This window comes from Galeopterus variegatus, unplaced genomic scaffold, assembly GCF_000696425.1.
Source record: "Galeopterus variegatus unplaced genomic scaffold, G_variegatus-3.0.2 Scaffold2324, whole genome shotgun sequence".
NCBI lineage: Eukaryota > Metazoa > Chordata > Mammalia > Dermoptera > Cynocephalidae > Galeopterus > Galeopterus variegatus.
Window position 1 is genome coordinate 289486 of NW_007728435.1, and position 14547 is coordinate 304032.

The following is a 14547-nucleotide window of genomic DNA, read 5'->3' on the forward strand; positions in this document are numbered from 1 at the left end:
TACGGGCGCGAAACTCAGGGTTGCGATCCCATGCCGGACACGAAAAAAGACAAAAAGGGAAAAAAAAAAAGAATTAATAGCAATATTAAACAAACTGTTCCAGAAAATAGGTAAAGAGAAAATACTCCAATTTGTCTTATGAGACCAGCAAACTATTATACCAAAATCTGATGAAAATATTACACTAAAAGAAAATTATAGGCCAATCTCACTCATAACTACTAGTGTAAAAATCTTAAACAAAATATAGCGTTAGCAAACCAAAATCCAGCTAAAGGTAAAAAAAAAAAAAAAAAGGATAAGTTGTTATGATCAAATGAGGTTTATTCCAAGAATGCAAGACTGATTTAATGTCAGAAAATAAATATATGAATTTCACTGCATTAGTTGAATAAAGAACAAAATTCATAAGATTATCTCATAAGATGGAGAAAAGGCATTTAAGAAAATACAACATCCATTTGTGATTTATAAAAGAAAAAAGACTCTTGGTAATAACAGAAAGAAACTTCCTTAATGCAATAAAAGGAATCCATAGAAAGTCAATTTATTTCTATATACTACAGCAAACTGTGAGAAAATGCAATTTTAAAAAATGTTATCTTAATTTAAAAAAACATATCAAATACATACAAATAAATCTAATAGAACATGTGGAAGGCATCTTCACAGAAAACGTAAAATATAAAAGAAAAATTAAAGAATGCTTAAACAAATCAGAAGGATAACTTGTACTATGCTCATGGACTGGAAGACTTATTAGAAATTGATAAGTTGAGGGGCCGGCCCGGTGGCGCACTGGATAAGTGCGCCGCTTGGGAAGCGCGGCGGCGCTCCCGCCCGAGGGTTCGGATCCCACATACAGACCGGTTCCCGCTCACTGGCTGAGCGAGGCGCGGGAGCAACACCGAGGGTTGCGATCCCGTTGCCGGTCCCGGTCCGGTACGGGGGCAACACTGAGGGTTGCGATCCGTTGCCGGACACGGAAAAAGACAAAAAGACAAAAAAAAAAAAAAAGAAAAAAAAAAGAAATTGATAAGTTGAATCTAAAATTTACATAGAAATGCAAAAGCCTATGAAGAACCTACCACTAAAATGCAAACTTCACAAGGGGAAGGATTTTTTTGGTTTGTTCATCAACATATACCCAGGCCATATAGCAGGTGCTTAGTAAATATTTGGTGAACTGAATATTAAAAGTGTCACTTCTGAGTTCAAAAAGAGTTCACTCTGAGCTGTCCTTCAGTTACCATGGCACATTCTGATTATACCATCTCATTTACCCTCCTCAGTTTATCAAGTCAGACAAAGCCTTAAAATTTCATGTGCTGAATGGAGCATTTGGGATCATTCAGTCCAGTATTCCAACTTTTTCTCCATTCTATAGAGGTATTTATTCAAATAAAATCTTAAGCTGAAGGGTAGAAAAATAAGATAAATCGCTGCTCTGGTTCTGCTGGGGGTGCGAGATCTGGAGCACCAGCTCTTGGACTATTGCTTCCTTTCTGCTGCTGCTGCTGCTTCTGTAGGAACCAGGACAAGCACCCAAGCAGATGTCTGTGTCCTCTCCACCATGCCTGGCTACGTATCTGAGCTGGGAAGAGCCCCCCTAAATAAGCTTGTCAGGTCCAACACAAGCAGGTTGCAAAATTCCTTCCTTCTTAAAAGTCAAAAACAAGAAAATCTCCTGTCAGAGTGCTTTCTACCTCCTACTTCTCTTTACCCCTTCTGAATAAACCTGAGTGCAAATCTCACATACTAAACCAGAAATGAATCTTTAGTCTATCTGTTTTCCTTTATTGTTTTAATAGAAGCTCCTAGAGAATAACCAAGTTTTCCACATAATCTCTATATACTGACAGCTGGGTAAGTAATAGCTTGTCTGATTCAAAATAGGCCTTGTACTTAATAAAATTTTAATAATGCCAGTTATATTATATTCTTCACTAGTTATAATTTTTCCATTTAATTTAATAAGTTATTTTTTGCATTTGAACATTTCATAATAATATTTTTTCCTACTGGAACTATGTCTTCTAATTCTGTACAGAAATCCAACAGGTTATCTACACGTAAAATACATTCAAATAGTCTCTTTAACTTCTGAATTGGCCATTGTATTAAAAAAATCACCTTCCTTTCCTATTTTTAGTTTACACTGATATACATGTGGTGCCTCTAAAATACCTCTGCTCTGTCCCTTGTTTGCCAATAAACAATTTCAATTGCTTCTACCTCAACATAGCCTTTGACAATACAAAAAGGAGAACTTTTCTGGCTGGACTACAATAAAACAGGAATTGGCAGTAAGTGGCATCTTAGAATGTGTGACACTCCTTTCTGAACATGACGCACACAGTAAGTAGTCATCAATCACTTCTCTCTCGTGACCACCTGACTTGCCCGCCCTCTTCCACCATCACTGTGTTTATCTCCTCTTTTGCTTCCTCTTCTCAGGTGTTCACTCAGTTCCATGAACTCGGTGCTCAGTGGCTGCTGGAAAAGTGAGCTTTGATAGGACACTGCTCAGGGATATAGTCCCCTTTTAATCTTCCTGGGAGATTATATTTGATTACCCAGGTTAATGCTTGATAATTCTTCTTGCTTACCAACTTGAAAAGGCAAAACACAACTTGGTTTTAAGTTTTTGCTTCTGTTTTACTCTTTACATGCCTCCATAATTTACTGGTTTGGAGTAAGCTATTTGGATTCAATTATTTTTGAATTAAAAAACAATAAAATTAAAGCCAAAACTATTAAACCAAAAGAAGTGAGAATATTTTCTCATTTTACTTCATTACAGGAGTAAAAGATGAGACCTGGCCCTAGGTAAGCACAGCCTGGCTTTGAGCCCTCCAGTCCCAGGTCAGAGCCCTGTGCAATCCCGTGGCTCTCACCCAGTCTTCATCGTCCCCCAGTGTTCACTGCAAGGACGAAGAGCCACTTCAACCATGTAGAAAAGGCTTTATGGAAAAACAGCTGCAGTGATGCGAGCCCTGTGCAATCCCGTGGCTCTCACCCAGTCTTCATCGTCCCCCAGTGTTCACTGCAAGCACGAAGAGCCACTTCAACCATGTAGAAAAGGCTTTATGGAAAAACAGCTGCAGTGATGCAGAGGGTGCTTTGCTGACACTTGCATTTGATATGTCAGCAAAGCACAGGATTAAAAATACGCAGCAAGCACATCAGGGATCTGCCTCCTCTCTCCTCCCCCAGCACAATAAGCCCAGTGAAGTTAAAAACAAAGGCAATCTCAAGAAAGCAAGGATGAAACACAAAGCACATTCGCACCAGAAAAGCGCTTCGAGTTATCCTTTAAAGATGGTGCTGTGATCATCGTACATAATTTTTAGTGGGGGTTTTGGGTATGAATGACTTGCTTTGCACCAAAATCTAATAGAATAACTGATTTATAAGGAATATTTTGATAAGACATGTATTTTTACAAAAATACTAATGTCCCTGACACTGTGGTTCAAGTGTTTTTTTCAGAAAACAGACAAGTATTCAAACTCTCATTGAGAATAAGATGTGGCCAAAATTAAATGTGGTTCTATCCCTCATAACAATTCCCATCTCAGAATGATGCATCATACCAGCTGTCTGGGAACAAATGTATTTTCTTGGCATGGGAACAAAAGAATTAGTCTGAATTTTGTAAATAAACTGTGGTTATTAAAATTACTCAAAACAAGCCAGAATAATAACCATTAAACATGAAAAGTCAATAAGAGTCTTTGAATTATATTTCTGTTGCAATTATTAATAATGTGCTTTGGGATAAAACACAGTTTTGAGTTGTTAGTACTTTTAAATAGATTTCACTACAGATGAGTTAGCCAACAGCAGCTAAGACTGTGAAGTTTTAAAATCCATTATGGGAAAATTAAAGGCTTGGAAATCTGCAGAAGACCAATTCTTCCTTTTAACAATTGTCACGATTATTGCTTCACTGATTTTCTGTCTCCATAGCATTTTCTTCTTTAAGGCTGCCTGTGACTCCATAGATTTCTTGGTTACCTTTGATGATGACTGAGGTGGCTTAAAGATTAGCAGTGCTATCCAATGAAAGCTTTAAGTATATTGATTTTGGTTCTCCTAATATCCACGTTACTCCCTGATAGATCATTGGACATTGTGGGAGGCAAATGAACTCTTTGGGAATATAAATGACAGTAGTTGTAATGGTTTGACAGCAGAAAGAGCTAAGGCACTTCCAGAGACGTTTAACATTACTCGAAAGCTACTTATATTAAGGGGACCAAATTTTATTCTTAAAACCACTAGGAAGGAAGCAGCAGAATGCCAAGTTCATCTGTAGGGAAAATAAAGGACTTTTTGGTATCCTCTCTGCCTTGCCCTTCTGAGGGCATCTTGCAGGAGAGATTTGTAGGGAAAACCTCCCGTTTTAAAGGTGAGCAGCCAGGTGGGCAGTGTCAGAAGGGTACTGGCATTCTGCTTTCTCTTAGTTTTTCCCGGTCTACGAACCTTTTTGGTGTTGGAATGTCTGAGGAATAGCTGAGGGCCATAGAGAAGCCATGAATGATCCTACCAGATGAAATGATCCCCCCAGATATAGTTTTTCCCGGTCTACGAACCTTTTTGGTGTTGGAATGTCTGAGGAATAGCTGAGGGCCACAGAGAAGCCATGAATGATCCTACCAGATGAAATGATCCCCCCAGATGAAAATGGTAAAAGAATATCTATAATATTTATTTTAAGAAAAGTCTAGACAAGAATATGCTTAGAAAAAGTCACTTAGAATATGTTTAGGAGTCCCAATACCAAGGGCCTGTATTCATTACCAAAGTTCAGTGACTTTTAGAACTATTCATCCTTAAACTCTCTGCAGCATGTGATGCTGTTAATCCTTCCTCCCTCCTCCTCCCCCCTTCCTCCTTCCCTCCCTCTGTCTCTATTCCCCGACCCCCATCGCTCCTTTCTTCCTCCCATTAATTCACCAAGCACCACAGGGGCCAGGCACTGGGCTAGAAGCTGAGCTACAAGGATAAACATGTCGCAGTCCCAGCCCAGGGTCCCACCCTCAGAGCACACCACCTACTGAGGGAGTTTGATGGGAAAGCCTTCAATGCAGGGCCACAGAAAGTGTTGCAAGAGCACAGATGAAAGAGGGACACAGGGTGGGCAGGGCCATTTTGAGGACGGCTGAGGACAGCAAAGGCTTTTCAGAGCAATTCAATTCAGCAAGTGCTGACGGATGCCATGACAAAGTCAGATAGGGTGCTTAACCTATGGAGCTGAAAGTCTAGCAGGAAACACTCTTTCTTTGGTTTTCGTGGCATTAAATTCTCCTGGCTCTGCTCTTATCTGCCCATTCCTTGCAGGTCCTCTTTGTATCCTCCTCTCCTTTCTCTGACCTCTTGAATGTGGCCCTCCCCGTGGGTCTGCTGTGGCCTCTTGTCTCTCTCTATGCTCTTCCTTGTCAGTATCATCCACACTGTGGGCTTTGCCGTCTCCCCCTTGACATGATTCTGGCATGTTTACATTCCTAGGCTCTTTCTTGAGTTTGAGATTCAGATTTTCAACTATATGTCTCCAAATAAATGTCCTCTTGCTAGCATCTCAGATGCAACATCTAAAAAACAATAGTATCATCGTTCACTAGACGCCAGCTTGTCAATTNAGTAAAAGATGAGACCTGGCCCTAGGTAAGCACAGCCTGGCTTTGAGCCCTCCAGTCCCAGGTCAGAGCCCTGTGCAATCCCGTGGCTCTCACCCAGTCTTCATCGTCCCCCAGTGTTCACTGCAAGCACGAAGAGCCACTTCAACCATGTAGAAAAGGCTTTATGGAAAAACAGCTGCAGTGATGTAGAGGGTGCTTTGCTGACACTTGCATTTGATATGTCAGCAAAGCACAGGATTAAAAATACGCAGCAAGCACATCAGGGATCTGCCTCCTCTCTCCTCCCCCAGCACAATAAGCCCAGTGAAGTTAAAAACAAAGGCAATCTCAAGAAAGCAAGGATGAAACACAAAGCACATTCGCACCAGAAAAGCGCTTCGAGTTATCCTTTAAAGATGGTGCTGTGATCATCGTACATAATTTTTAGTGGGGGTTTTGGGTATGAATGACTTGCTTTGCACCAAAATCTAATAGAATAACTGATTTATAAGGAATATTTTGATAAGACATGTATTTTTACAAAAATACTAATGTCCCTGACACTGTGGTTCAAGTGTTTTTTTCAGAAAACAGACAAGTATTCAAACTCTCATTGAGAATAAGATGTGGCCAAAATTAAATGTGGTTCTATCCCTCATAACAATTCCCATCTCAGAATGATGCATCATACCAGCTGTCTGGGAACAAATGTATTTTCTTGGCATGGGAACAAAAGAATTAGTCTGAATTTTGTAAATAAACTGTGGTTATTAAAATTACTCAAAACAAGCCAGAATAATAACCATTAAACATGAAAAGTCAATAAGAGTCTTTGAATTATATTTCTGTTGCAATTATTAATAATGTGCTTTGGGATAAAACACAGTTTTGAGTTGTTAGTACTTTTAAATAGATTTCACTACAGATGAGTTAGCCAACAGCAGCTAAGACTGTGAAGTTTTAAAATCCATTATGGGAAAATTAAAGGCTTGGAAATCTGCAGAAGACCAATTCTTCCTTTTAACAATTGTCACGATTATTGCTTCACTGATTTTCTGTCTCCATAGCATTTTCTTCTTTAAGGCTGCCTGTGACTCCATAGATTTCTTGGTTACCTTTGATGATGACTGAGGTGGCTTAAAGATTAGCAGTGCTATCCAATGAAAGCTTTAAGTATATTGATTTTGGTTCTCCTAATATCCACGTTACTCCCTGATAGATCATTGGACATTGTGGGAGGCAAATGAACTCTTTGGGAATATAAATGACAGTAGTTGTAATGGTTTGACAGCAGAAAGAGCTAAGGCACTTCCAGAGACGTTTAACATTACTCGAAAGCTACTTATATTAAGGGGACCAAATTTTATTCTTAAAACCACTAGGAAGGAAGCAGCAGAATGCCAAGTTCATCTGTAGGGAAAATAAAGGACTTTTTGGTATCCTCTCTGCCTTGCCCTTCTGAGGGCATCTTGCAGGAGAGATTTGTAGGGAAAACCTCCCGTTTTAAAGGTGAGCAGCCAGGTGGGCAGTGTCAGAAGGGTACTGGCATTCTGCTTTCTCTTAGTTTTTCCCGGTCTACGAACCTTTTTGGTGTTGGAATGTCTGAGGAATAGCTGAGGGCCATAGAGAAGCCATGAATGATCCTACCAGATGAAATGATCCCCCCAGATAAAAATGGTAAAAGAATATCTATAATATTTATTTTAAGAAAAGTCTAGACAAGAATATGCTTAGAAAAAGTCACTTAGAATATGTTTAGGAGTCCCAATACCAAGGGCCTGTATTCATTACCAAAGTTCAGTGACTTTTAGAACTATTCATCCTTAAACTCTCTGCAGCATGTGATGCTGTTAATCCTTCCTCCCTCCTCCTCCCCCCTTCCTCCTTCCCTCCCTCTGTCTCTATTCCCCGACCCCCATCGCTCCTTTCTTCCTCCCATTAATTCACCAAGCACCACAGGGGCCAGGCACTGGGCTAGAAGCTGAGCTACAAGGATAAACATGTCGCAGTCCCAGCCCAGGGTCCCACCCTCAGAGCACACCACCTACTGAGGGAGTTTGATGGGAAAGCCTTCAATGCAGGGCCACAGAAAGTGTTGCAAGAGCACAGATGAAAGAGGGACACAGGGTGGGCAGGGCCATTTTGAGGACGGCTGAGGACAGCAAAGGCTTTTCAGAGCAATTCAATTCAGCAAGTGCTGACGGATGCCATGACAAAGTCAGATAGGGTGCTTAACCTATGGAGCTGAAAGTCTAGCAGGAAACACTCTTTCTTTGGTTTTCGTGGCATTAAATTCTCCTGGCTCTGCTCTTATCTGCCCATTCCTTGCAGGTCCTCTTTGTATCCTCCTCTCCTTTCTCTGACCTCTTGAATGTGGCCCTCCCCGTGGGTCTGCTGTGGCCTCTTGTCTCTCTCTATGCTCTTCCTTGTCAGTATCATCCACACTGTGGGCTTTGCCGTCTCCCCCTTGACATGATTCTGGCATGTTTACATTCCTAGGCTCTTTCTTGAGTTTGAGATTCAGATTTTCAACTATATGTCTCCAAATAAATGTCCTCTTGCTAGCATCTCAGATGCAACATCTAAAAAACAATAGTATCATCGTTCACTAGACGCCAGCTTGTCAATTCAAAAATTTGGTACTATTTTTGACATATTTCTTTCTTTTGTCCTATAAGTCTCGGTGTTCTGTGAATTTTTCCTTTCATGTGAGTCTTCACATTTACCTCTTCCTTTCGACTCCCTTTGACAACACCCAGTTCAAGCCTTCCATATTTCTCTTGTAGCTGATGATGTGAATTTTAGTGCTACCACCTCTGAATTTGTCTTTTCATCGTTTATCTTACTACTGCTGCCCAGTTAATCTTTGTGAAGTATAACCTCAATTATGTTACACTCTCCAGTGAAGAAAAAGTCCTCAGTTGCTGACAGCTGCTTTCTGACAGTGGCTGCACTCCTTGGCATTGCCTCCAAGGCTGGCCACCAATGGTCCTATCCACAGCGCTGAGTAAGGAGCAGGGTTTCTCTCTCTCTTTTTTTTTTAGTCGATAAAATGAATGAAACTAACTTTCTGGTCTTGTTTTCCTCCTCTCTGATATTACCCTCTGGCCAAGACATTACCCAATACTCCCTGAACACTTCTGAGCACGCTCTACTTCATGTCTTCCCTTATGCTGTTCCCTAACCAGGATGTCCCTCCTCTCTGGTAAGGCCCAGCTTCGATGTCCCCTTCTCCTCTATGAATAACTATAATCACACACATTGCATCTGCATACTGTTTTATAGTTTTTTGAAGTATTTTTACACACATTATCCTGTTATGATGTTCCCAAGAACCCTGTGGGAAGGTATTATCACTGACATTTTACCAATTAGGAGTGTGATATGCAGAGAAGTTAAGTGACTTACCCAAGATCATGTGATTAGTAGTGACAAAGATTTAGAATCAGTGGTGCTTTTCCCACTGGATCATACTGGTCCTTAAAGTCTCTCCTCTCCCTGTGTCTTGGTGGGGGTCTCTGGGACAACCTCTGCCCCCACTCCCCAACCCTTAAACACACACAATTACCACTGAGACATCTTTGGTCACTAGATTCTCTCCTAAATTAACCGATGTGTCTAGGCCTTAAATATAAAGTTGGTTGCTGCAAGGTTGTGATTGAAATGTTAAAATGTGACTCAAAAAATGATTACATTGTGTAATGTTGAATATACTAATTATCCTGATTTGAGCATCACATATTGCACACAGGTATGGATATTCAATGTGGTACCCCATAGATATGTACAATCTATACATTTCAGTAAAGAAAAGAAGTGTGAGTGGCCTAGCTATATGTTTTTAAACAATTTATGAGTTACTTGTGCTGGCACAGTCCAGACCTTCAATGCTCGGGTGTACCAGATAAGACTCAAAACTAAACCAGCTGGCTACAAATAATGCTGGCTACAAAACCAGGGGCAGCCCAAGGCAGCAAGATGAGGTGGGAGGCCAGGTGTTTTCAAGAGAAAGCTGGCAGAAACCCTGACCCTCTTCCCACCCGCCTCGGAAGAACCCGATTCCCTCGAGGGCCACAACTCCAAGTCAACAAGTACCAAACACTGCCTGGAGCGGTGGGACCCTGATCTTTTCCTGGCTCAAGATCTTTCTCTTCCTTCCCCACAGGGTCAGGAAATATGGAAGGCTTGTGCACTTTCCACATCTTGAGATTCTAAGCCTCGAAGCCATTTAGAAGGAAAAGAGCCAACTTTAATTCCATGCCTGCAGTCTACATTTTATACATATCTCCTTTGCTCTGCCAGACTGAAAACTCCCTGAAGGCAGGATTTATAATTTATTCATCATTGTTTCTTCTCAGTACCTAGCACTGTCTGCCACAGTATGCCTGTGTAAAGAATAAAATGTTGAGGAGAAAACAATTGAGTTCCCTGTGAAATGCTCAGCACCGTATTGTCTTTTTAGGAAATTTCTGAAGTATTTTTACCACTAATTTATTTAAAATAATATTTTGGGAAACTGAGTGACCAACATAATCAAAGCTATTCATACTTTCAAAATTTAAGATATCCAGTTTGAAGCAGGGGTTTTGTTACATGTATATTAATGTCTACATTATATTAGGTGACATTGCTTAGTGTCTCTGTGATAAAAATGAAGGTACTTCAAAAAGTTCACAGAAAAACAGAAAAGAGAACATGAACCTTTCCCTGACCTTTTTGAAGACCTCTTGTATGTGCTTTACACAGTGTCAAGAATACCAAGTAAATTTTTAGACTATTTCTTTTCTTCCTTCTCTTTTCTATTATTTATCAGACCAAATTATCTAGTCTCATTGTGAATAATAAAACATCCTTTGTTCCCAAAAGTGAATTTCAGTTTTAAATCTATACCTGAACCCGAGTAACAGATGGCATATTCCCATTCTCCATAGTGTGTAACATAATGGAAAATAATACCCTGGGAGTGAGCAGACCACATCCAGTCCTCCCCTGAGTCTGCCACTACTGTGTTGCATGTTAGGAAAGTCACATCCTTCCCTGATGACTCAGCTTCCTTGCCCAATGAGGAAGTTTGATCAGAGCTCTGATCTCCCCTTCCTTGCTTAAATTATGGGATTCTTGCTCAGACCTTATCTGGAATTAGTATTCACCCCTGGTATGGATCATGTTTTTGTAAGGCTGACTTAGAAACTTACTATTTTTCTAATTCTGCTTGTACTATTGCTCTTGAATCTGCACAAGGAACAAGGTAACCCTTTGTACCTCCCAATGAACATGCCTCCTCTGGGACTCAGTTCGCTGAGCTGCCAGAGTAAGAAGACAGAGGAGAGAGGGGACAGCACCCAGGCAAAGGGTGGGCAGCAAGGATGCCACCCATCGAGGCCTGATGAGAAGCAGCTTTTTGTTTTTAATTGAAAACATAACGTTTAAAATGCCTCATTCATTTCTTGTTTTTATAGAATCAAACAAAACACAGGAATTTTTCTTAAATGAAAAACAGAAACAGTTTAAACTTTTTTTAAAGCAAGCAAGTTAAAAAAAGCAGCCTAGGAAATTGTCCTTTGTAATTCTGCCAGTTTCAATCTTGATTTTTTATGCAACTAACATCGGGGTAATAATATTTGGTTGAAAAGAAAGAGAAGAAAGTTCTAAGTAGCTGTTTTGCACACATTTCAGTTGTTTGATTGGCCGAGGGTTGATGGAGCATCGGACCGATGGGAGGCTAGCTACTGTTACTGCAGTTGTTTGATGAATGGCCAAAAAGAAAATCATAATGTAACATTTCAACATTTTAGATATCCTAAGTAAGCTCATATATAAGCAGACCCTAAAAAATGCCCATGACAATAGTTCTAATTATTTTTGACTACTTGCTGAGCGTCACAAATTAAAGGGGGACACGGGTCACATTTAGAGAAAATAAAAGATTAAATTAAATAAAATATAGATGAATAATATTTATTAAATGCTTAGTATTATTAAAACAAATGGCATTTTTTTTTCTAGTTACACCCTAGGACCTTGTGGAAAGAGCCCAACATGTCATGGTTGCAAAGATTATGAAATATTCTGCTTTACCCATGGGTATTTCCTGACATTTCTTTGGTAAACTGTAGCCTAATAGAAGATATCAGGAATTAGTATGAGAAATATTCTAAAAAGCTATTGTCATTACAAAGATGAAAGCAACTTTGATGATCAAAAAGAAGTCAATAAAAAAAGACTGACAGGAGTTCCTGAATCCTTCCCTATTGTTCATTTGGGATTTCTTAATTTCCCTACTCTCCATATATAATGGAATTTTCTGTGTGAAGTTTTGCCATGAATTAAAGTGATGTCAACAAAGTTTTACCTTAAGTCATATTTTACCATAAACTGCAGAAGCCCCAGTCCTCCAGGGAGCATCATTTCCTGCTTTTGAGAAGCTCTTCTTTTCCCTTCTTTTAGTTATAAGCATCCTCAGCAGAGGATGGTGCTCAGCTGACCTTCACTGACAAGTAGACCTGTGCTGATGTGACGTGAACAGCACCGCACGCCCATCCAAGGAAGCACTTTCACCTGTGACTCAATCTGCTGTGCTTTTGTTTCCTCTGCTCTCTGCTCCTCTCTGCCCGTGGAAGGTCAATGGCATTTGCTACTGTACCAGGTATCTAGAGCAGTAGTTGTGTTTTCCTACCATCCTTAATAAGCTCACTTCTCCTATCACTGCTATCCGTTTTTTTTAATCAACTAGAAATATAACGTAAAAATTGTCACGAAAGGAGAAAAAGTTTGGAATTCAGATAAACTTGCGTCTGAATACAGCTCTATTACTTACTAGTTGTGTGATCTTGAATGAGTTACTCAACCACTCTGGGTTTTAGCATGCCATCTATAAAATGGGAATGATAATACTGACCTTACACAGTTGTTGTGAGGATTAAATGCACTAATATGTGTAACATTTCTTGTATAGTATCTGTCACCTTGTAGGCATTTCATAAAGTGTAGTTCTCTCATCCTAGTATTATTGTTTTGTTATCCTATATCCGACTGTATGACACAGACACTGCATATGACATATATGTATATATGCATATATGCATATTTATGCATATCATATATACACAACATATACATATATGTATGATATGCATATTACACAGGGTTTATATTACAGAGTAGGAAGGAATTATAGGTACTCAAGTTAATACAGTAAGTATTAATACTCAGCATCTATTAGGTATTTACTTCCGCCATTTCGTACAATCGCCCACCATGGGATCCTGTTTCTAAACATCTCCAGTGATGAAAAAAAACAAAAAAGGAACCTTACTAGCCTACCATTAGTGTTTACCCTTCCCCCAAAGTAAAAATAACCTAATTTAATATTCCTGTACTGAGTTTTACTATGAGACAACCAAAGTACAAACATCTGTCAATACCTATGGCAGGTTCTGTCTGTAATGGATCAGTGGCACTTAGAAGAATGTCAGCTGTGCTATACCCAGTGGCTGAGGACAAGGCATTTATAAAAGGTTTCATTAAGACTCATGGTCTCTATTGATACATTGTTGAATTTTTACTTTAAATTGTCAAAATTACCACTAAGTACAATTCATTATAACCAGAAGAGTTGGGTGAAAATAATCCTGTCATGTGAAAATAAAATAGGTCATTAGCTATTGTCATAGCCAGATTATTCTAGTTTATATTACATTTATTTTATTAACATAATGGAAAGAAAGAGGAAAAATTAAAATTCAAAGAAAAGATGATTTATGCCTCTAAGTAAAATAATGTCATTTATTTTAGAATGATGACACAGCAGACACTGTTGGCTGCATACTCAACATCCACTTCCCCCTTCTTTGTTCCAGTTTTCTTTCCTCCCCTAATTCCACCACCAGCAGGTGGATCCTGATTGGCCTAGGCTAGTTTTGATACCCAGTCCTCTTGCCAGGGATTGGGCATGCCAGACTGAGCACATGACCTGCTCTGGCCAATAAGAAGCAAAGGAAGGCTGCGGGGAGGACCTAGGAAATATTTCCTTATTCTTCAGAAGGAGACCCCAGAAACTTACAGTCCCTTTTTGCCTCCGGATAGTGCAGATCTGGGCAGGATGCCTGGCACTGTTGCAGCCAGTTCGAAAATGCTTTTAGAATGAAGCCAGCACAGGAGACAGAGCTGTGAAAATGCCAGAGATACAGAGCCAGAGCCTGCCCTACCTGCAGACTTCCTGTTCTGAAGTAATAAATTCCTTTATTGTTTACGTCAACCATGGGTATTCTGTTACCTGCAGCTAAAGCACCCTAGCTAAAACAGGTAATGCACAAGCCCCTTGATCTAGAGAAAGTAAACAAACAAGCCAAGTAGGAAAGCCAAGTGTACCTGTTCCTGTGACTCCAATTCTCTATGCTGTAATTTTTTCTCTGCACACCGCACCTGATTAGAGCAGTTTTCTAGTTCATCTTGTAAAACCTGAAACAGTAAAATAAACACATCAACGTTCAAAACTCGCATACTTAGAAAAAATAGTTTTACCACATGAACTGGCATTAGAAAGGCCTCAGGTCTATAGTTTATTACTGTTGCTCCAAGGAGTTCGGGCAAACAAAAGCAAACTTTTGTGTGTCAGGCCCAGATTTTTCCTGCTATAAGAATACCTAGCCTAAAAAATTCCAAACTTATAAAACAGACAAGTTAGCAGATGTCAATTCATATTATAAAATGTCTCTTATGTTTCTAGCATAGAACCACAATTATTTAGTAAAGCATAAAGCTATTGCTAACTAAAATAGCTCTATCAGTACACCTGTAAGGTATACTTACACTCTGAAAAGTGTTGTGACAGACAGGAATTGTAATATCTGACCAAGATGATGTTTTCAAAATTATACTATTATGGGCCGGCCCGGTGGCGCACTGCTATAGTGCGCCGCTT

General features: G+C 39.7%; 1 protein-coding gene across 1 annotated transcript in view; it reads right to left on the reverse strand.

Annotated features, from left to right (window-relative positions):
* Window positions 1–14084, reverse strand: part of CEP112 (centrosomal protein 112kDa) — a gene marked incomplete at its 5' end in the record, with an annotated part of 58056 nt that extends 43972 nt beyond the window's left edge. Inside the window, one exon of the mRNA XM_008581315.1 lies at window positions 13995–14084. Coding sequence (XP_008579537.1) covers window positions 13995–14084 — 90 coding nt within the window. The remainder of the gene's footprint in view (window positions 1–13994) is intronic.
* Window positions 14085–14547: the final 463 nt, after the last annotated feature.